Below are 23,181 nucleotides of genomic sequence, written 5' to 3'. Positions count from 1 at the left end.
GCAGGAAAAACAGTCTTTAAAGGAGAACTTAAAGTGAAGGGAAATTTAGCGTTCTGTTCCACGTCATTGTTAATCTCATGTGTGGTGCTTTTTGTTTGGTTGGGGTTTTGCTTTCCTTTTTTAATCAATCCAGTAGGAAGTATGTGTTCTTCAATATTTTGTTAGAGAAACTGATAAACTTCTGTTTTCTGTCTTTCTGTACTAAATCGTTTTCACCATGATCAGGCAACATTTTGCTCTTTCTCTCATGAGCTGACCTTTTTTACCCTGTAGCATAAGGTGAATTTTCCAAGCTATATTTGTCTTGGAACCTTTTCTAACAGCTTTTTGGCTTTGAACTTCCCCTAATTTTATCAGAGAGCTGCTTTAAAATAAAGAAATTGGAGCAAGGTAAAGTTTTCAAGTTGTTTTTTCACCAATAGAATACATAGGGTTGTATTAAAATACATGTGTATTTAGTCCTACCTTACTGCAGAGATGTGTAGAGTATTCTCTATTTCCTCCTTTGCTAGTTTGGCCAGGCCTTTAAATTCCAGGTGTACATACTGAACTGCTCTTCATACACTTTCATATTTGGGGGATTAAACAGCTTCCTTGTGGTTTTAGTGGCTTTCTTAGTGTTCTGCAGTAATTAAGCATTCTCAGACTTCTCGTATAACTGATACGTTTTTGCAGAATTCAAGCCATCTCATTCTCATGCTTTTCTATCCAGCTTCTTTTAATATTCAGTCAAATAAGAATTTAACAGTAAACAGCAGAAACTCTCACAATGGGATTTCAGTCCCCATGAGAAGAGTTTGTCTAGGTCTGCCAAGAGGATTGCCTGTTATTTTTCAACAAACCCTTTTCCTTTGGTTTTGGGATTGTCTCATAGCCAGCTGATTGCATGAGTATCTTTCCTATGTGTTACATGATTACGAATGTGCATCTTCACCACTGGTGAGATGTCTAACACAAAGGCACCATTGCTTTCACAGTGGCATTATAGGTAACAGTTTCAAGACCACATTTACATATTTTCCCAAATGCTTGCCTTCTCTTTCTCATGTAACTACAAACTAATTGCCCTTAAGTAGCCATTCCTAGCAAAGTAGTCACTGTAGTAATTTTAATGTATTTAATAGAGCAATAATTTATAAAACAGTTAACTTCCAGTTAGACTTTAGTTGTCTAGAACCTTTACCACCCCACCCCTCCCTGACTTCCTTCTGGCAGGAATAGGGCTCTTGAGCTACGGGTTTGATTCTTTTTTTGGTGCTTTTTCGATACACAATCTGCTTCCTGCTGCTTTGAAGCAGAGGCTGTATTCATTAGATTGTCTGAAAAGTAAATGGAAGTGTTGTCAAACAAAGCTTTTGTTCTGAAGCCAGGTAGCCTCTTATCTGTTCCTCCTGACTTAAGATTTCACTACTACTGATAAGACATTTTACTGCAGCTGTGATTAGATATTATAAAATTAATTTTAAACTAGCATTTACATTTATACTTCACATATTATGTTTTTACACAGGTTCGAATGCAAGCATTGAAATGCTTCTCAGTTCTAGCCTTTGAAAACCCACAGGTATCAATGACACTTGTAAATGGTAAGTATAATGCTGCTGTTGCTTATTTGGCACTCGTTTTATTAACTGGCTGAATTAGAATGACTTGGAGTTCTCTTTCCTTGCTTGCAGTGTCGGTTGATGGAGAACTGTTACCACAAATTTTTGTGAAGATGTTACAAAGGGACAAGCCTATTGAAATGCAGCTCACATCAGCCAAATGGTAATTTTCATCAGGAATTAAAATGAAATAGTATGCAATTTCATACTTACTTTTTAACTGTTTCCTTTTTGTTTGTTGCATAGTAATGTGATCTGAAATCTTAGGAATAATTATTTTTTTGCATTATTTAAATCCTTGAAGTTGTGGTTCTGATCTAATGATCTTTATAGCATAACTTTCACTTTGCTATACATAAACAGTAAAAAAGGCTGCTGAGCTACAGTTTTGTCAGGAGTGTATATTCAGACATACGGATTTTCTTGAGCTGAACTGCAGTTTTTACAAATAAATCGGATTTTGCTTTGAATACGCTGTGGTCAGTACGATGTATATACTCAATGTATATAGTCTTTACATAATGTATATACTCCTTACAAATTATAGTACTGAAATATCACCATGTAGTATAAGTTAAAGTCCTTGTTGCACCACTGTTCAGAGGACTCAGGTGACTGGAGCTGTGGTTTGTTGAGAACTGTCTGCACTAAGATGATGATAGACCAGGGCTACGCATTATTCCCAACTGTTTTAATTAAAATAGATTTTTCTTTAAGCTTCTTGTGCTCATGCAGCAGCATTAATGTTATTAATTAATTTTATAGTTCAAATCAAACTTTCCCTTCTGGTGTGGGTACATTTCTTTGTGTTCATATTCATGATGACTTTCTACCCTGTGACAAAACGTGATCAAGTGCTATAACAGCAACACTAGGGTTATACTCACTTCATAAGCTGGAAATTGACTCCCTTTAAGACCCTTTTCCTTTCATTGTGTTGATAATAATGGAATAAATTCTTTCAGGCAGTTAAAGACATAAAACTATCCATTGCTATAAACTACTAAAATTAAACATAATTCAAGAGTTTGGACACTGATGTATCGTTTGGTTATTGTTTTAGTTTTTGACCTGATTCAGTTCACCAAACAATTTCATTGACACTTGTCTCGGTGTAAGGTCTTGAGATTCTCTGTGAAGAACAAGTAGAGTAGATAGGGTGGCCTCTTTTGTAATGTTGCCAAGTTATGATGACTTAACCCACTCATGAAAGAAGCTATAAAGATGGGGGGGGGGGGAAGTTAGGTAATCCCACTCCATGTTGGATATCTATCTAGGAGCCTCCTGTGCTCACTTCTAACCACAATTGGTCTATGCAAGCTGGTTTTGCTAGGTTTCTTAAGTGGCTCTTAGTGAAGAAGGCAAGTTAAATTAACTGCATTGTAGCAGTCTCAGTTCTGATTGATGTTTCTTTGAGAATTCGGAGAATACATAGCGAATTATTAGATTATTTCTTAAGTCATGAAGGCAAGTTGGAGTTAAACAACTTGTTCTGCCTCTGGGCTGTCTCCTTGTTCTGGGAGGAATGCTCCTAGATCTGTTAGTTGTTTTTACAGGTTCTGGGATGAATGCTTTCAGGTCTGTTGGTGTTCTTTCCTGATCTGCTTCAAATTGGAAAGAGTTGGGTAGACAGTCCCATCTTGTGCTGTTGCTTTTCAGTATTTTGGCTCAAGTGGACCTTTGGAAGCATGAAAGAAATGATGTGATGAAAAGAAAAAAGCAAATTGCAGGGACAGGGAAGACAAGCTGATTAGTCCATGGGCAGTCATCCTTCTTAGAAGGGCACTCAAGGCCTCAGTTTCACAACAGTCCTGGGGGCTTCCAGAGACCTACTGGTCTTTCTTCTATAAGTCCATTCCCTACTTGATTCCCTCCAAGTCAGACTCTCTGTCTTTTCTTTTTTTCTAATGGGAGTAGTAGGTGAAATTGTCACAGGTCCTCTTTTCTCTGCTTTTAAATTAGACTTCTACTGGTGTTTTATGCATTTGTGTATAAAGCTATACAAGGCTATCTTAACAAGTTTCCTTTGGTTTTCAACAATTGAAGTAGACCTGGAAGACTCAAGTTAATACCTCTTGATTGAAATGGAGTAATGATCCTTCAGTTGAGCAGCAGTATTGGCACAGAGTGAAGAACAGTAAACCTCTTGGGAAGAGTGATTTGCAGCTACAAGTAGAGCAGTAACCTTTTCTACTAAAATTACTGGAATTGCTTCCAACTAAGCCAAGCCTATTTTACCTGAAGTAAAAATACTTTAAGTTATCTCATGTTTGAAATAGAGCTACTTTGTCTGGCAAATAGGGTCTAGCTGGACTAAATGGCAACTGCAAGACAAGTGCTTTTCTCCTGATTGTTCAGGTGTGAAAATGAGTAGTTCCTGCTGTTAGCTACAAGGCTTGTACAGCAAAAGTTGATAAAATTATCTCTGTGCTAACAGTCAAACCTTTTATCTTCTGAGAAATAATATATAAAAAGACTTGATTATGGGATGTTAGCAGTGTCTGTCAACTGATAGTTGCTTGGAACAGGATCAGTGATGATACCTTCTAAGAGGTGAAAGAACTTTCTTTAGGCACTTGGAAGGAGCTCAGGAATGCAGTGAAAAACAGTACAATTACAGTATGTTAGCATATTACTGCTCCTTAGCTGAGCAATTATAATGGACTCTATGTACACTTTTAACCTGCCCAGTTGAGAGTTGAAACATGTTAGTTTTAAGTCACCTTTACTGAAATTTGGTTATATTTTTAACCTCAACTGTAGTGTGATGATAAAAGCCAGTTACAATGGTTTAGTTCAAAGCTGAAACAAAAGATACTTGACTTCCTGCAGTGAATGCAGAGTAGTTATCCTCCAGCTTTGTTGTATTTCCTTGTAGCAGAGCAGGTAGAAACTATAAACCACTTGAATGTAAAACATTTTTATTGATGAGTGAGCTACTTCGTGTTTCTGGTAGCTTCAAGCAGGTGTACAGGTAAATTAACAGAGCAACTTACTCTGATGTTTGTGTCAGCATTGTAGTTTGAGAGCTTGGAGTTGTCATGTCTGCTGTCTAAGGTGTCTAATAAAGAAAAAATGGTGGTTTAGGTTAGAGTCAAGAGACTTAGTTGGGCTCATCATTAGCAAGGAAGTGCTTGTTCCCGTAGAGCATTAAGGCATGCCTGTGGACAAGCATCGCAACAATAGCATATCTCCTAAGGTAATGGAAAGCTTGCAGGGTTTCTGAATAAGCTGTCAGTCTACCAGCCCTGTATTGATTCTTTCCCGATTTGTTATAAGTGTGCCTACAGGTCTGTGTATATTGCTGCTTTATTTTAATATACCTTGTTCATTTTGGGGGGTTTTGTTGCTAAAAGAGATCTGTGGATCAATTGACTTTGATGGTTAGACCTTTTTGGAAATGTTAGACCTTTTTGTATGTATTGGTAGGTGCTCCAGCAAGATGTCCTGTACTAGAAGTCTATTTTAAAATACACCTGTATTAGTTTGTTCATGTGCTCAAGTCTAGTAAGCACAAATGTATTTAAATAAATGGTAGAGCAAAGCGGAGTGTATCTCATTAGTACAGTTGGTTGTTCTGCAACATCTTAAGTGCATAAACCCCAATGATAGCAGAATGTATCTTTTGTTATGTTCTTACAGCCTTACTTCCATGTGCAGAGCTGGAGCAATACGGACAGATGATTCTTGCATCGTTCTTAAGGTGAGCTTGTTAAACAGTTTTCTGTTTAAAATGTTTTTTCTCATAGGGCTATCCTGGTTTTATTTGTCCCATATAAGAAGCAGCACAAAATCTGTTATGCCAAAGATTTCAAAGCACCAAGCTCTCATGTTCGTGTGTTTATTTTATTTTATATATTATTTCCCTAGTTTCCCTTTATGTCTTTAAGCATTAAGTGACATAGCTTTTTAAAGAGGTTTTTATAAAAGAACATACTAAAAGGTCAGTAACCAGGAATAAATATTGCAGAGTTTGACACATATCCATCTGAGATGTGTAATCATTTCAATAACCATGGAAAGGAACAACATTACTGCCTTGGTCTCTGTATATGAACAAGGCACTGGTTTGTCTTTCAAGAGCTTGTTTCATAAGGCTATAGTCAGAATGCTTGCACAATCTAGACATGGAGTCTGTCATGAGCCAGATGATTTTCCAGCTTTCACAATGCTTGACTTTGGAAAGAATTGGGAAGTAGGTTATCTTTGTGATTTAGATGTGGACTTTCACTTCTTTTTTTTTTTTTTTTTTTTTTTTTTTTCCCCCCTTAACCTAAATATCAGTTTTTGAGGGCTTATGTTCAGCTTTAATTTATTTATGCTAGCCTCAGGTTTTTGATATATCTTATGCCAGCTTGGTAATTGAAACTGGTGATATTTAATCGTTATGGTGCAGTTCTGAATTTACAGATTAAAAAGTATAGTAATAATTAGAGAACTGAAGGCTTTTAAGGCAAACTTTGAACAAAGGTCCTAGAAACCTCACTTTTGCAATGAGGTGATTTCCCAGGGCTGCTTAAATTCACCAACCTTCAGCAGCTGTCTTCTCTTTTAAAGAGTTCTGGAAAACTTCCTAAGGAAGCAGAAAGTCTTTTAGGTGTGTCTGTGCTATTAGAACAAGTTTTCAACTGCTCAGGCTGGAAGTCTTATCTGATGTCTTAAGTGACAGATATGCAGGGAAGAATGCGTTTTGGCTCTCTAGATTAGGTGCAAGATTCACAACCTAAATGGTAATCCTTGTGGTAGCATCTGGTTTTTTAATAAATGTAGGCAAGTTCTGTAACTCTGCTTCTTACCTGTGGAGTAGAGATATCTATTTAATTACTTGAACAGTCAATGGATAGATACTATTTCAGGTCCCCGAAAACATAACTCTGAGAAACATTTTCTACTAGTGTAATTCTGTTGAAATTGATGGAGTTACACAAGCAAAAACCTTGATGTTACTCTTCATCCATGTTCATACTTCTGTTTGGTGAGGCTTGAGTGACAGAGTCCCAACCACTGGAGAACTGGTCTTTCTAGTATTAAGTGCTTTTCACTGAGCTTCAGGTAAAGAAAGATTTGGTTGTTTTTACTATATAAAGTAGAGAAGGGATGACAATAATGTTGCCATGTGAGTGTAACCAGTGTAGGGGTAATGTCAGAGTAAGGCAGAATGGACCTGGATTCCAAATGGGCTTCGTTTCTGGTTGACCAGATGCACTACTTAGGAGTGGTCCTCTCTTCCCTACTACTAGGAGCCAGTGTGGGTCAAGAAAGCCCTGAGATTATTTTTGACTGCATTGTTCTTAGTCAATCCTAGGTTGTAAAAGAGCAGGAGCGGTAACGTACTTCTTGAGAACATCTCGGGTATTTTTGGTTCTTGTGTTTAGTAAGAATAAACCTGTGCAAATATGAACTTTTGAGAGGATTTTCCACTCCATCTCCCCCAGCTTTTGTTGAACTTTGACCTTGGTCACTTATAAACATTGCATAATTTTGACTGTGTGAGGAGTTGGTTGTCAGTAGCCTCTTAAAACCTCTAAAATCTTTTTGTCTGAAGGCACCAAGAACATTGTTGAGAATTGCTCTAGGATAGCTGTTTTTTTCTTTTATATGTGTGTGTGAGCTTCTTTATGAATGCAGGTGCACTAAACAGTGGTGGTTGGTGTCTTTTGTGTTTTGGTTTTTAACTTTTCAGACTCTGCCATGTTTGGTTCGAATGTGTAGTAAGGAAAGACTTCTTGAGGAGCGAGTAGAAGGAGCAGAAACACTGGCCTATTTGATTGAAACAGATGTGGAGCTCCAGAGAATTGCCAGCATTACTGACCACCTCATTGTCATGCTTGCTGACTACTTCAAGTATCCCAGCTCAGTGAGTGCGATCACTGATATCAAGAGGGTAAGTTTCCTACCTAGTTCTGAAGCTTTGAAAAATGTGCAAAACCAATAATAAATGGGCTCAGAATAATTTTTTATTTTATTTAAAACTAATGTCAGAGTTCCCCAACAGAAGAGTGACTAAAAGTTCAGTAGGACTTAATTCCTGATGCATATAGTCCCCAAGTCTTTGCTCACTTACAGCTTTTTCTGGAGCCTGTATTATCCAGAATAAAATTGTCGTGTATATCTGTAAGGAGGATGCTGCCATTCTTCTGTGTCAAAGATGGAGAGATGTGCTATGGGTAGTTCAGTATAGCTTCACCATATGAATTTCATTACATTTTCCAGATATATTACGTTCTTACCAGATGTAAGAAACACATATACCATGTTTCTCCTTTGCAGAGTTTAAAAGGCTTACCTTCACGAACTAGTACATCTCAGCTTCATAATTGGTAACATTTCATGTGATGAGAGAGAGATTTCAATTCTTGGGTCAGATTTGTGAAAAATGTCAAGTTCAGGTCTAGTTCTGTTCAAGCAGAAAAACACATGGATGTCATGTAGCATTTCATATTATAGGTAATCCGCACTTGTAAGAGGTTGGGTAAACAAGGACCAGATACATCTTGGAGACTTGGTTTCATTAGATGTTCCACTAGTTCTCATCCGTGAAGTTTTTTTTAGAGATACCCATATAATTTCCAAAGCACCAGTGGATCAATCAACCTCAGAAGCAAGATTGGTTTTGATATTCTGCATAGGGAAATATCCATTGCCTGTTCCCTTCCCCTTTTGCTGAGTCTGATTTTTAGAGAGTACCCCAGAAAAATGAATTATAGAGCCTTGCTTTTTCTCTGAAATTAGCCCAAGTGCTAGACTTGCTTCTCAGGCTTTTATGGGATAGGACTGACGCTGCATATAGAGATGCCTTGAATTCTATGTAAAAATGCAAATTAAACAGGAAAAAAAAGTTGCAACATAAAACTAAATAAGGAGAGGGAAGTTTAGCAGAGTAGTGGACGTTGGCTGTAGCATCAAAAATATGATGAGGTTCCAAATGCAAGTGGGGCAACTATAAATACTGCGACATAGCTTTCAGTGTTCAGAAAGTCTGTAAAAGCAGTCAGCTGGGAAGCCATGATGCTTACTTTGTAGAGAATGCTGTGAATTACAGCCTGTAAGGTAAAAGCTCTGTGAGAACTCTGCTAAACTTGCCTGTTTAAAATACTTTTTCACAGTGATATAACATGTTTTGCCCTCATTGTAGCCACACCAGAGAGAATTGCTTATACTGCTTCATTTTTGTCAGTTCTTTTATTTCAGTGCTTTGCTGCTTAATACTAGCATTTTTCTGGTATTTTGTGTAACTTTAAACATTGCATCACTTTATGAAACCACTTGGTACAGAGTTTTGAGGACAGTCAGAATCGTAGAATCATTTTTATTGGAAAAAACATGAGGAGGTCTGAAATTCTTAGTTTTCCTTTTAAAGTAGGGTCAGTGGTGAGCTTAGATTGAAGTTACTCAAGGCTTTGTCCAGTTGGCTCTTGAAAACCCCTGAGATTGCTCTCCAAGCTGTTTTTATTTGACTTGACCTTTATATTGACCTTTCCTGGTTTTATTTGACTATTCTTTCCTCTTGTTGTGCACCTCCATAAGGAGTTGGGCTCTGTGTTCTCTTTGTAGATATTGGAGAGCTACTCTTGAGAGCTCCTTGAGAAAGGTGCCTTTCTCATGCCTCTCAGGAACTCACACTATTGTGTGATCCCTATAGCTAGTGCTCCCATTAATTATCATACCCACAAGCAGTTTTTCCTGAGCAGCTTCTCTAGTGGTACATCACCCTAATTCACTCTTCTGGCACCTGTTAAGAAGTTGCCTTCCAGAAACCTCCTAGATAGCTTGTATCCTACTATCATCTTTGCAGCAGAAGTCAGAAGTTAACATCCACCTCAAGAAAGAAGTCATGTGATTTAGAAGACTTGCTTTGGTTGCTTTTGGCTGCTTTTGGAATGGTTTGGGTTAGAAGGGACCTTAAAGCTGATATAATTCCAACTCCCCTGCCACGGGCAGGGACACTTTCCACTAGACCAGGTTGCTCAAAGCCCCGTCCAACCTGGCCTTGAACACAGTTCTCTTGATAAAAATTCCTCTGATTCTCTCCCAGTTTTTTCACTTCTGCCTTCTTTCTCTTGGGTAAAAATGAATAGATTTTGCCTGAATATGATCCGGACAGAGTCATCATTTTATAGAAGTGTTTTGGCCTCAAATTGTTTAAGTTGACTTATCTATAACTCAGCAGAGAAATTATCTATATTCTTCAGTTACTGTATTCAATTGGTAAATGTGGACATCAGCTAATGGAACATCAGTTCATTTATGTTTCTGGCTGCCCTTGGTGTGGTAGACAAAAGCCCAGTAGCTAAGCATTAACTTACAACATATAAGAGCATCACACGTGTAAATTTTTAGTGTCTAAATTTGCTATCTGTGCTTTGTTTAAATAGCTTGACCATGATTTGAAGCACGCCCATGAACTGCGCCAGGCTGCTTTCAAGCTCTATGCTTCCCTGGGAGCAAATGATGAAGATATCAGAAAAAAGGTGAACCTCTGAAAAGCGTTAGCAATCAGGCAAAGATGTAGCTGGAAGAATTTGTGCCCTTCCAGCTCTTTGTTTTCTTCACTGTGATGTAGATAGGTTGAAATGAAAAGGATGTCTTTCTGTGGTATTAATAGAAACCTCCAGATTGCACTTTCTTTGCATGGGATTTGAACAAAAATTAATGTCTTGGCATCACAAAATATAAAAGTAAAGGTTATTTATGTAAACCTATTCATAGGGATGAACAGTAAGTTGTCTTTCAACATGTTACGGTCCTTGCTACTTGTAAGGAATATTGTGGCATATGAGTAACTTTTCAAACCTGTGGTCTGAGGGACAGAATATACCTCTGTTGTCATGTATCCTATTATAAGAGAAACATTGGGGGTTTTCTGGGTTTTTTATTTGTTTGTTTGTGGGGTTGGCTGGTTTTTGTTGGTTTTGTTTTTAAATAACCCCTGGAAAGTCTTAATGGTATTGGGGGAAAAAAAATCAGAATTTGTTCCATGACTCTGAAGCAACCAAAGGGGCTTGCAGTGTCGTAACAAAGCAGTTGGTGTGAAGGAAAGCAAGCTGTAGTCAGACATCACAGTGAAGAGACTGGATGATTGAAGCACTCATATAGTTAAAAATTTGTGTGGAAAGTGGAGGGAAATTAAACAGTGAATAATTAAAAGCAAAATTTATTTTAGAATTAAGCATGGAGTTACTATATTAAGCATGGCAAGGGCAGGAGGCAGGAGAATTTCCTGAGTTTATTTGCTGATTAAAGGGAAAAAACAGAAGGAAGAAAGGTATGGACAGGAAGGAGGCAGAAAAACAGTGTTGAAAGATAACTCACAGGAAGATTCATCAGTGGGGGAGCATTCAGGATCTCCAGAATTCAAACCCATAAACTTCTGTTTTGTTGCAGGATTAACTTCTTTATGTAATAGTAAGGAATCCTTCTTTTGCATATCAAAGCATGGTTTTTAATAAGTGGTAGGGGTGTGTACATGACACAGTTGATTATACAAAAGCCATCTTTCATCTTGGTATTAATTCCATGTTATCCTAGTCTTAAGTGCTTGTGCTGGCCATGTCTAAATGTGGCAGATGAACTACCATGTATTTTTTTCCAGATAGCTCTACAAGATGTCTCTACTCTGTAATTTATGTATATTGTGTTCACTCATGCTTGCTCTCTCTTGTTTTAGTATGACATTAAGAGAAATTTTTACATATATATGTGTATATATATACACCCCCCTCTTTTTCCTTGATGATTAATAAAATTATTTTGAAAGCAGTAGTGGGGCATAAAATGTAGGTTTTTTTTGGTTTTTGGTTTTTTTTTTTTTTTTTTTTCCTAAATTGCGTGCAGATACATTCTGCTTTCCACCTAGTCTGGGAAGAGAACATGGCTTGCTGGTTTCAGCTACAGTTTTTATACACAGTATTTCAAATGTTGCAGGCAAAAAAACCTAACAAACCATAAATGTTCATATTACTTTGTTCATATACCGTTCATTCCTTTTTGCTCCAGATCATTGAGACCGAAAATATGATGGATCGTATTGTTAATGGCTTGTCTGAATCTAGTATCAAGGTGCGATTAGCTGCAGTCAGGTAGGAAGTTTTTCCTCATTCATACAGATACTTCTGTCTTGCCAAAGTCTGATGCTGCGCTTGTTAGAAGTTCTGCTAATATTTCAATAGCTAATATGAAATTATTTCTACTGCTGGTACATTCAGTGGAGGAGGGAGGGAATTATCCTGGACTAGTAAAATATTTCCTTCTTGCTATTTACAGTCTACTACCTTTCAAATTCTAAGCTGAATCTTTGTGTAGAAGCAATGTTACAGTACTGTGCATATGAGTATGTATGTTTCACAATGAAGATTTCTTTTCCTTTACAGATGTTTGCACAGTTTGTCCCGTTCCGTACAGCAGCTCAGGACAAGTTTTCAGGATCATGCTGTATGGAAACCTTTAATGAAGGTTAGTAAAGAAAAGTGAAGGCTCAAATACTAAGTGTTCCATTCCATCAAAGGATGATATGGTGTCTGTTCAATTTGCATGCCTTTCTGCAGAATCCTAATAGAAATTACCTAGAAGTCAAAATCCCCTGATCGCCTAATTAGGAGTCGTAAATTAACAAAAGCCAAGCAGCAGCAGACTGTGGAGAAGCAGTTTTATCTCACATGCCTATTTCCTCACTGAACTTTCTTGGAACATGCAAGGGAGATGCTCTGTTTAAGAATGGCATGTATTGGTCCTGTCGGAGATCTGGGCACAGATAAGAGAGTGTAACTTGTTCCAGACTTTGTTTTTCTGAAAGGATGGTCATGAGGAGATCTGGCCTGTTGTGCTTTGCACAAGGTGCAGAAGTGTTGAGGAGGCTCCTTCTGAAGCTTCCTCTGCTTTTCTGTAAACAGTGGCACGGAGGCGCGCTGCAGGACACAGCCTGCTCTCTGCTGAGATAATGGCTGCAGAGCTAAATGACAACTGCCAGCACATACATGCTTTGCAGAGTGATTTCTCTTAAATTTGGCCTGAAAGCTCTCAAATCTGGCCTCTATGAAATAATTTGCATTGCTCCAGCTCGTCATGTAATGTGTATCATCACACTGAGTTGAATGAGCACTGTCTGGATCTGCAATACTAGCATCAAAGTGTCTCCTAAAGCATGGAATATCAAAGTGCAGCATGCTTACTAGTATTCCATTTGAAAATTATTCCTTCTTTATCCTACCAGTTAACAGAGATTCCTCACTCTCCCATTTGTGACTGCAGGTTTTACAGAATGCTCCAAATGAAATTCTCGTAGTAGCATCTTCCACGCTATGCAATCTTCTTCTGGAATTCTCTCCAAGCAAGGAGGTTAGTATTTATCCAGAAACAAGAAGGTAGTAATAGACAAAAGTTACCTTTATGTTTATTGAACCAGTATATAATGTATTTTAATTGGTAGCCACTGCTTGTGGAGTGTTACAGGGCTGTAAGGTTAGGCAGAGTGTACCACTGATAGCCTGTGAATAAAACCCTGTGTTTAAAGTGTTGTGACAGTTAACCATGGTTGAATAGTTAAATGTAGTCTCAAAGAAGTAGACATGAAATCGTGGAGGTTTTGACTTGTAAAACAGTATTATCTAAAATCTTAGATGCAAGAAGACAACAAATTGATCACTGGCACTATGATCCGTTCATTGTCTTAGAAAATTACTGCTGTAATCTTAAATGCTGGCATAGCTGAGTCCTGTGGGTTTTATTGTTCTTGAATGAACAATACAGGATCTGTTCTCAAGTTCTGCGATGTCTGTATTTCATGCAGATCATACATATCGATACTTCATGGCAATGGAACAGTTTCAAGTCTTAAATATTTCTTAATTACAGAAAACTTGTGAGGTTGGGGTATATGTGGGCTCCTACAAGGCATTTGGGATGACATGGGTTTTATAATTGATCTCGGTGGCTTTAGTCATGTCTGTGAGATAGAAAATTAACTGAAATAATGCCAAGCACAGTTCAGTGGCCTATGGCTTTCTGCAGTTCATACTGCAGGTCAGAGTTAGCTTAGTGTTTCCACTTCAAAATGGATTGAAATAATGTATTTTCTATTGGAGTATGTGGTTCATGTCAAAACCATCATTGCCAAAAGAAAATACTGGTTATGTAAAATGAAGGAGTATTTAAAAATGTTAGATGTGAAAGCATCTGTAAACCACCTAATCTTTGATATATCACCTTTTTTTTCTACCTAGTATTTTGAAAATTGTATGTAAACTACCAGTCACTTAAGTAAGTAAACAAAGCTGAAGTGCATCTGGATTTTAAGCTGAAAAAGAGTTGAGTGAAATCCTGTTTTGGAATGTCTCCCACCTGCTGTGCCTCTGGAGAAGTCCCTAGAGGCCAGCCAGCTACTGGGGCCATGGCAAAATCACTTGTCAGCTTATTGCAGTGCGCAAGCACCAGGGACCAGAAGAACTTTGGCACAAACTGCTGCCGCCTGGTTCTGTTACATCTTCCTGCTATTCAGTGAGAGGAGCCTGTTCCTCCAAAGTGCAGCCTTTTCCACACATTCCTGTTCTTTGATGAATTCAGCTCTTAAATGGGTTAAAAACCCCCACAACTTCCCAAAACCTCAGATACGTTGTTATTCACTGCTTTAGAAGCAGTAACTTCTGGAAGAAAGGAACACCTTACAGACTAGAGCAGCGTAAGTCATTGGATGAATCCTTTTAACACATGACCTCATCAGGTCTTAGATAAAACTAGTATTTCAGATATTTTTCCTGTCATTTAAAGATGTAGTACTACAAGGTTATGCATTTCAGTCTGATCAAGAACAGTCTCCACTTCTGTTTATTAAGCTGAAGTTTTCTGTTGGATTTTAATTTGGTCTGATTACAAAATGCAAAGATTAAATGTCAAGAAAGATATCAAGTAGCTTTCATTGTCCTTAATCTCTTAAACAGTTACTTATATCCCATTTGATACCCAAAAAAGATGTGATTACTCAAGGAAGACTCTTTCTGGAGAGCAGTCCCAAGCCAAAAGCTTTTGGGGAACACCTTTTTGCTTGTGTGAGTGTAGCAGATGTGTGTGTATAATATTGCAGCAGTATGTGTGTGTGTGTATGCATATGTACACACACATATATATGGCTGTGTAGTTATATGTGTACACATACATGGATACACAATGAAAATAAAGCTGTCTTGACCTGAGTTTCTTCCAAAGAACCTACCTTTTTAATGCTCATGAATATAGGGTATGGCTTGGCCAGTTCATGTGAGTAAACTGAACATGATGTAAATTCAAGAATGAGATGTAAGCAAGACCTTTTTATATATATATTTATGTTTGTATAGATGCATAATTAGTCTAAGTAGTGGTTTAAAGTTTTGTTTCTTTGTTTTTCTTTCTCCTCTTCATTTTAGCCTATTTTAGAATCAGGAGCCATAGAACTTCTATGTAGTTTAACACAGAGTGAAAACCTTGCCTTGCGAGTAAATGGCATTTGGGCTTTAATGGTGAGTAGAACACACTGATGAAATACCATTTCTGATTTTAATTTTCAAAAAGTTTGTGAATGTAACTTAACTCATCAGTTATTAAAAATAACATAGCTGAAATCTGGTTTGTATTTCCACCTAACTACAGGAGAATAGTATCAGCTCGGAATACTTCATCAGTTAGTCGATAAAATAAAATAAGCTTTTTGGTTCAGATACAAGTTTGGTTGCCCAGATTATCCAGGGAAACAGTTTAGTGTCTTACGTAGTGTCAGTAGCATGCCAGAGGGCAAATAAAAGCAGGTAAAATAACCAGGTCAGCTGTAACACTGTGTGGAAATTCAATTCACTGTGTAGCAGTTCCTCATAAATTAGAACCTTTACAAGATTCATTTAGGCAGGATATATCCTTGCAAGTAATAGTCTGCTCCAAGAGTGAAAGCCCAAGTTTGAGTTAAAAAAGTCAAGCAAAACCAAATTCTCTCTTTCAGAATATGGCGTTTCAAGCAGAACAGAAGATCAAATCAGACATCTTACGAGGTCTGAGTACAGAGCAGTTATTCCAGTTGCTTTCTGATTCTGATGTAAATGTTCTGATGAAAACTTTGGGACTGCTCAGGAATCTTCTATCTACTCGCCCAGTAAGTAGAGCTGCAAACACACATTCTTCTGAAAGCTGATAAAGCATTCAGATGTTACAATGCTTTTTTGTAAGACAAATTATTTTTATGTTTAATATTAGTTAAATTGCTAAAACAGAGGCTTTTGGATTTATCCAAGTGTCTCTAACCCAATGTACAAATCAGTGTAAGAAAATATTGGAAAAAATTCTCTACATCCACTCAAAACTCTATAATTATCAAGTATGGAGCTATACGGTTACATTTAATGTTCAACTCCATTGCATTTAGCTTTCAGCAAAATAATTTTCCTAACAGTCTTTGTGAAACTTGTCCAGAACAACAGAGTTGCACTGTTGGATCAGTGTATGGAGAGGTACGTATCTTAAGGGTACCTGTGTTTCTTCTTTCTTGACACCTGATATATTTCCGTTCTTATCCAACTATGTCGATAGTACTGGCTTTTTGAATTTGACTGTGGGACTGTGCACTTACAAAGTACATACGTTCATTTTACACACTGAAATAAAATGGTTTGAAAATGTAAGCCCATGAATTGTTTTTGACAGGGAGAAAGAGATATTGGTGGAGGAAAAGAAAGGGGTAATCCCCTGTGAAGAACAGAGGGAAAACATGCAGCAAACATTTGGCAAGCCAACATTTTTGTGGGGGAAAAAAACCACGAAGCCTCTACTGTGCATTTATCACGTATTGTGTTTCTACCATAAAAAGGTCACTGCAAAAAATCTTCTGATATTTGTACTCGTTGAGTCTCAATAAGCTTCATAGAAAATTAGCTCTGTCTTAATGTGAAAGGATATTTAATAACCAGTCATTCATTAAATTCACCATGAGCTCTTGACAGCAGAGTCTCATTATCACTGAAGGTTTTCTTCATCTGAAACTATGTACCAGCTTCACCTACTTTCTATAGTATGTGTTAGAGCCAAAACCAACCATTCTCATTCTCTACCCAAAACTCACTCCAGAATAACTCATCCAGCTTTCAAATGAAGTCTCATTATTAGCAATTTTAAGAAGTCCTACAAGAATCCCTAATGTCTTAAAAAAGTGTAGTGTGCCACGTGCTGGCAATCTCTGGTGGCTGTTTGCTGTCACTCTTGGTATCTGTTAATCCAGTAGATGTAGTTTTATCTTTTTCTGTTACTCTTAATGATCAGTTTTATTCTAGTATAGGCGTTCATAGTCTGTGATCAAATTACCTCTTACCTGTAAGTCTCTTGACTTAAGAAAGTTTTCGTAGATGATAAGTAATGTATGTGACTTATTTCTCTGAACCCTCTCAGGCTTTTGAAATGTGGATATCGGACCTGGTCATAGGTTTCCAGTAAGAGTAGGAGATAAAAAACAACAGTTTTCTTAACCTTCTCTGATATCCCCCTGTTATCAGAAGAGAAGTGGTTCCTTCTAACTGCAGCATCATACTTAGAGCTTGAGTCCAGCAGGATTTAGTCTACAGACTGGCCTCCATGCAGCTGGGAAACCAGTGTCTTTTCTACAGGTTACAGTGAAATCAGAACCAAGGCCCATATCATGCTTTCTCAAACAAGACCAGGCTTCAAATGAAGAGGAATATTATGAAGTGTTTCTGCTGTAATAAGTTCTTGGTTTTGGGAGACCTCACTATGAACTAGGGCCTCTGTGCAATGTTGCTACTCTTTACTTAAAGTAATTGAAGTAGGAATGCCTCTTCTTTGGAAAGTAACACTGATTGTGTTTCATCATTGCTTTGGCAGCACATAGACCATATAATGAGCACTCATGGGAAGCAAATCATGCAAGCAGTGACCCTGATTCTGGAAGGGGAGCACAATATAGAAGTCAAAGAGCAGGTACTCTTTTTCATTTCATGGTGCCTTGGTAGAATAAAATATAAGAAATGTCTGAGAATGCTTATTTTTCTCAGCATGTCGTTTTTGTTTGGGATTATGATGTGAATATTTTACCTGCTATCTGTCAAATTAATAACCTTACCTACAAGAATGTTGAGGGGTTTTATGGATTATTACAAATGTGTTTGAATTGAATTCAGAATATTTTTTTTAAATGTAGGTTTGGTAAAGAGGAGGGCACTATATCTGAGAGCAAAAGAATTAAATTTAAGGCAAGTGCAGTAGCAGACAGGTGACAGTAAGAACAAGGGACGAGAAAGAAGCCAGTATTTCACGCTGGGGAAAGCATTATGTTTATTTGCTCCTACAGCAGCCATAGGAGCAGACAGTAATGAAGAATACCATCATCACCTGCCTTGCTGGCAGTCATATGTGATCTGCTGGGAGACTGGGTAACTCAACTGCTCTTGGGTGCCTGCAGGAGCCAGCAGCAATGAGAGGGGAGGCACTAGCAGGGAAAAGAGCATGCTGGTGTAGCCCAGGAAAAGTGGGGAAGGACATGCCTACAAAAAATAAAACTTTAAGAAAAGCAATATGCAAGAGGAAGGGGAGTAGGGAAAAGCATCCCCGGCTTGGTGGCTGCATAATGGGGCTTGGGAGTGCTTAAGCAAAAGTAAGAGTACGAATGGGCAGAGTTTGGCCGATTAACTCTTGTGACAGACAAGACAGTTGGAGAACCCTGTTTCTTCCTTACACAAAGCATGTGGTGATGAAGAATGGGGACAGTGAGAAGCTGTGGGAGATTCCGGAGGATTGCTTTGGCTTAGGATGGATATTGCTAGCAAACAGCACAGCAACTGATTGTAAAAATACAGCTAAATCCAGACTGGTTTAAATCTCTGCTTGGTGAAGAATAGGCTGGAGGCAGACAGGCCTTTTATGGCTATTTAACTGCAAAATTAGCAAATAAATGAGACTCTTGATAGATAGCAAGGTTAGTGATACTATGGTTCTGAAACAACTGAGGATTAACCAGTTGTGTCTTTCTAAATAGTTCTTCCTGGTAAAGCTCTAGTTGCAGGAATGGCCTTCATTGCACTAGGAGGTTATTTACCTTGCCAAGCCTCTCAGAATTATTTTGGAGGAGAATCAGTGTACCTAAGAAACACTCTCAGAAAGAGCTAGTAGGCTAGGGTTGAATATAGCCTTTAGGGTTTGGGGCCTTTATGCACAGAACATTTTCTTTGTCCCTGTGGTTTGATCAGCAGCTTGCTTTTATTTCAGAATCAGGTCATCCATGCAGTGCTGCCTGTCTGCACACGAGAGACCATGCTTCTAGCAGGACAGTACTTACTGTCTGACTGGTTCATCAGTGTATAGTTAGCAACTTGGAAATAATAAATCTCTGCAACTGCTGACAGGAATGTGGTGCACACACAGGCGTCATACAAGTGCTGATCATTCTCTGGTGTCCTCTGAAGTGACCCCTGTATGTCCATAAAAGATGGTTAAGTTCTTCCACAGCTCTTTGGGAAAGAATTTTTAGAGCATCTCCCAAGCGCCTCCTGAGAACCAGCAAAGCTGCCTGTGCAAGTCTTAATGCCATGTGCATGTAGTTCCAACATGCTTTAAGGTTGTTCTGTAGGATGGCTTCTCTGATTTGCAAGAAATAACCAGATGCATTAGTAGTCTGAATTATCTCTGCAGGCAAAATGTGTGATTAGACTTGTTGACAACAAATTATTACTCTGCTAGATCAGCAAATAGGTCTCTGCTATTCCTTTTTCTAGCCCGAAGAACTAGATGGAAATGTTAGTTTGGTTGTTTTGGGTTGGTTTTTTTTTCCTAGCCACTGATACAGAATAGACTGCTTAATTTTCCAGTATATTTAATGTTTTCTATATGCTGCTTATTTCCACGAGAGAATTCATTTCAGTGAGTGAAACTTTAATGAATATTGCTTTTTATTTTAAAATGGCAAGGACTGGGTTTTTTGCCAGGGCTGTTCATCCACAGCTGTTAACTCTGGCATTGGCCCCAGATGTAAGCAAGCTGAAAACTCCAGATTAAAGATATTAAAACTAATTAAAGAAATTGTTTGTCACAAATTCAAAGCTGTCAGGGAAACTGTATAAATCATGGGATTGTGATCTGTGGCCAAATAACAGTTTTTCTGTCTTTTAGACATTATGTATACTTGCCAATATAGCAGATGGGACAACAGCAAAAGAACTGATTATGACCAATGATGACATCCTTCAGAAAATCAAATACTACATGGTATGGGAAATTTCTTTTAAAGGTTTTATGTTGATCTTTTACAGGAATGAAAAGAGTGTATTTTAGCATTTTATTGTGTAAATTATTCAGTATCATGCACTTAAATTTCATATACCAAGTTTTGTTTAAGAAATCATGTAGTGCAGTTCTGTATGGCAGAACTGTACTGTCAGGATCTGATTAAAAGGAAAATTCAGTGCTTATTTCCCATAACAATGTTACAGTGACTTAAGCAGTGCCTGTAACATGCCTGGAAAATGCATCATGATCTTGGATAAGGCATATCTTTTAGACCTCAATAAATATTTGGAAGGACATGACTGAAAGCTACCAAAGAGACTTATGTTAATGGCACTATCTTTGAGAGGAATTTTTACTTAGCTACCTTATTTATTACAGGGTTAATGCTAAATGTAACTCTGAGAATTTCTGAATCTCTTCTAAATTTAAGTACTATTTTTCTATATTTAGAGTCATTCAAATGCTAAACTTCAGCTTGCTGCCATGTTCTGTATATCTAATCTCATATGGAATGAAGAAGAAGGTAAGAAAGCCTCATTATTAATGCATTATACAAGTTAATATTGCATAGTGATCACTATTTGCAGCGCACAACACGGTGGGATCCAAAGCATAAAAGGAAACATCATTATAGGTGTAATACAGAGTAAGTGAGAGTGGTCAGGAAGACACTGAGGAAAGTGTAGAGAGCTGTTCTGGGGCAGGAAGGGGGAGGCACAAGAAGACAGTGTCAATAAGTAAGAGTTCATGAGAGTCACATGGTGGAAGGTTTCTGCCTGTAGCATTTCTGTAAAATCTGTAAACAGTTGGAGTGAAGTGAGAGCTTCCAAGTCTCAAGAAGGTTGTGAAAACTAATTGTTGGAGGGAACAGACTCACTGGAGAGATCAGTGTGGGGTTTGTTGCAAAGAAATTTTCCCCAGTATGGATGGCTTGAATGGGTTGGGTCGTGAGACTCTGAAACCAGTCAAAAGACTTGTGGGTGGAACTGGAAAGAATGGGCAAGGCATTTGATAAAAAGAGTCATGGCCTGCGACAATGGAAAATAACCAGGAGGGAGCTGAAGGGTGCTGCTGCAGAGAAAAATGCATGTGTTTGTGTTGAGGGATGGAGAGGGCAGGTGGAGGCAGCAGTGAGGAGCTGGAAGAAAGGACAAGGGAAGGAGTGGTGGGAGATGGTGTGTTCTGAGGAGGACTTTTGGGTAGATGATTTAGAGACCCCCAAGTTGACAGTGCTTCTCTTCAGCAAAGAAATCAGTGTGTCTGCTTAGTTTTGGTTTGTTTTTTTCCCCCCACTTCCTTCCCAGCTATGTACCTTATTCCACATCTCTCAGATCACAGAACTTTATTCAGTGTGTGACACTTGACAGATAACAGCTATGCTCCTGGTCATTATACTGGCATTTCTGCTTTCTGCTCATTATACTGGCATTATACAGTGCTACAAGGCAGGCTCAAAAACACATCTCCAGTTAAATGTTCTCTTCATCAAAATCAGAGAGATGAGAAACCAACTAAAGTCAGGCTTCTGACTTTAGAATAAAATGTGTTCAGGTTTTTGCCTTCAACATTTTCTTTTCTTTCAACATATGCACCCAGAGTACAAAAAAAGAAACTAGAGCTCCTTTGGGAAGTAGCTGCACTTGGAGTAGTTTTTCCATTGCTGTGTTCTAACTGAACTGTGTTCCATACCCCTCTTTTAAGCTGATTTCTACAACCACTCCTTTCTTCTGTTCTGCAGACATCTATTTTTGGTGGTGTTCCTAACAATGTGATTTATTGTTGTAGGTTCACAAGAACGCCAAGATAAACTACGAGACATGGGAATAGTAGATATTCTACATAAATTAAGTCAGTCATCGGATCCAAATCTGTGTGACAAGTGAGTATAAAGAAAAAATCAAAAAAGATGATTAAAGGGAAACCTTTGCTTTTAGTAAGAAAAGTTTTTTGTTTTTTTTTTAAATCTCTATTATAAAAAAAAATCCCCAGAAAAAACTATTGCGCTGAGTTTTATGGTATAGAAAGAAATTGTGATGAATTCTTTCTTACAGAACAGGTTTTGTATTGCTCAGGAGTAACAAATTTTACTGCAGTACTCAATAGTATAAAATAACTACACTGAAGGTCTTCTAAACCAGTGGAAAGTCCTCTGTGAAATCTCACTGATACACAAATATTTGTGTAAACCTTGGGCTACTAACAAAGTTCCAGAGGATTGGAACAATAGTAAGTTATCATGGAACACTATGAATTAAAAAGATAATAAAGGATCACCACTGTTGTTGATCTCAAATTCTTTTAAACTGACTAAGCTCAAGAGTAACTTTCCACATACCTGTTCTGTTACTCATATTATAGTATCTACACAGATCATCTAACTTCCTCACAAACACAAATAACCAAAATAGCTAACGAAAGTTTCTGGGTTTTTATGGTAACTTTTTGTAGTTATATACTAACTACAGTTTGTAACAACCCATATTTCTTTCGTGAACTAAAGGAGATGATCTGTTTTTTAGAGGAGATCATACACAGACAGCACAACTCAAAACTGTGCAGTATTTAAAAATCTTTAGGTTTGGGTTTCTTGTTTTTATGGAAGATACTCTAGTGTTCTTGGACAACTTTATTACAAAGTTAGGACTTCTGCTTAAAAGTCTGTGGCAAAGTATCTGTATTGAAGGTGATAACCAGGAACAATAGATATCAATAAGCAGGCTCACAGAAAGTTATGGAAAAGCTAAGTAAGGTTTTCAAACAGTGAGAAATAGGAAGAAAACTTCTACCGTTAAAAATACTTTCTGGTAAATGGGCCTTGCTTGTCCACACTTAAGCCTTGTTTTCAAGAAACAGGGAGCTGATTGTGCTTAGCACTGTCCCAAGACCCTTGTCTCTCTTGTTTCTTCTGGCCACTTGCTCTCACTGTTTACCCTATCCAAACTCTGCTTCATCAGCCCCCGTGATGAGCTGTTACAGCTTCTAAAGGCAGCAGGAAACTTGGAAGAAAAAAATAATCAATCAGTCAATCTTCCTCCTAGTTGCTGAGCTGTATTGGATCTTGGAAAAGTCTGTCAGGGTCATGATAGCATGATTGGGAGGTGTTGGAGACAAGAGAAGAGCAAAGCTGCTCACTTCAGGTGGTGTGAAACACTGAATTAGCTGAAATGATTATGAAACTGTACCCTAGACTTCTGGGAGTTGTTTTTTTTTTTTCTTAACAGAAATGTTGCACAATGTTAGGTTACATAAATTCCAGTATTACACTGACTGTTGCTACTTTTCTCCCTCTCACATGATTTGATGTTTTAACGTACATTGTATGTCGGGGCTG

The 23,181-nt window shown here is 37.9% G+C and overlaps 1 protein-coding gene across 1 annotated transcript in view; it reads left to right on the top strand.

The window, feature by feature from the left end:
• ARMC8 (armadillo repeat containing 8) overlaps positions 1 to 23,181 on the top strand; it is a gene marked incomplete at its 5' end in the record, with an annotated part of 66,491 nt that overhangs the window by 42,161 nt on the left and 1,149 nt on the right. The window contains 14 exons of the mRNA XM_010015993.1: positions 1,511 to 1,586; positions 1,677 to 1,767; positions 5,247 to 5,307; positions 7,288 to 7,488; positions 9,980 to 10,075; positions 11,601 to 11,683; positions 11,975 to 12,056; positions 12,852 to 12,938; positions 15,002 to 15,094; positions 15,568 to 15,717; positions 17,454 to 17,549; positions 19,734 to 19,829; positions 20,301 to 20,373; positions 21,636 to 21,729. Coding sequence (XP_010014295.1) covers positions 1,511 to 1,586; positions 1,677 to 1,767; positions 5,247 to 5,307; positions 7,288 to 7,488; positions 9,980 to 10,075; positions 11,601 to 11,683; positions 11,975 to 12,056; positions 12,852 to 12,938; positions 15,002 to 15,094; positions 15,568 to 15,717; positions 17,454 to 17,549; positions 19,734 to 19,829; positions 20,301 to 20,373; positions 21,636 to 21,729 — 1,379 coding nt within the window. The remainder of the gene's footprint in view (positions 1 to 1,510; positions 1,587 to 1,676; positions 1,768 to 5,246; positions 5,308 to 7,287; positions 7,489 to 9,979; positions 10,076 to 11,600; positions 11,684 to 11,974; positions 12,057 to 12,851; positions 12,939 to 15,001; positions 15,095 to 15,567; positions 15,718 to 17,453; positions 17,550 to 19,733; positions 19,830 to 20,300; positions 20,374 to 21,635; positions 21,730 to 23,181) is intronic.

This window comes from Nestor notabilis, unplaced genomic scaffold, assembly GCF_000696875.1.
Source record: "Nestor notabilis isolate BGI_N333 unplaced genomic scaffold, ASM69687v1 scaffold16136, whole genome shotgun sequence".
NCBI classification, from domain to species: Eukaryota; Metazoa; Chordata; class Aves; order Psittaciformes; family Psittacidae; genus Nestor; species Nestor notabilis.
This window is presented reverse-complemented; position numbering and strand designations above follow the sequence as displayed.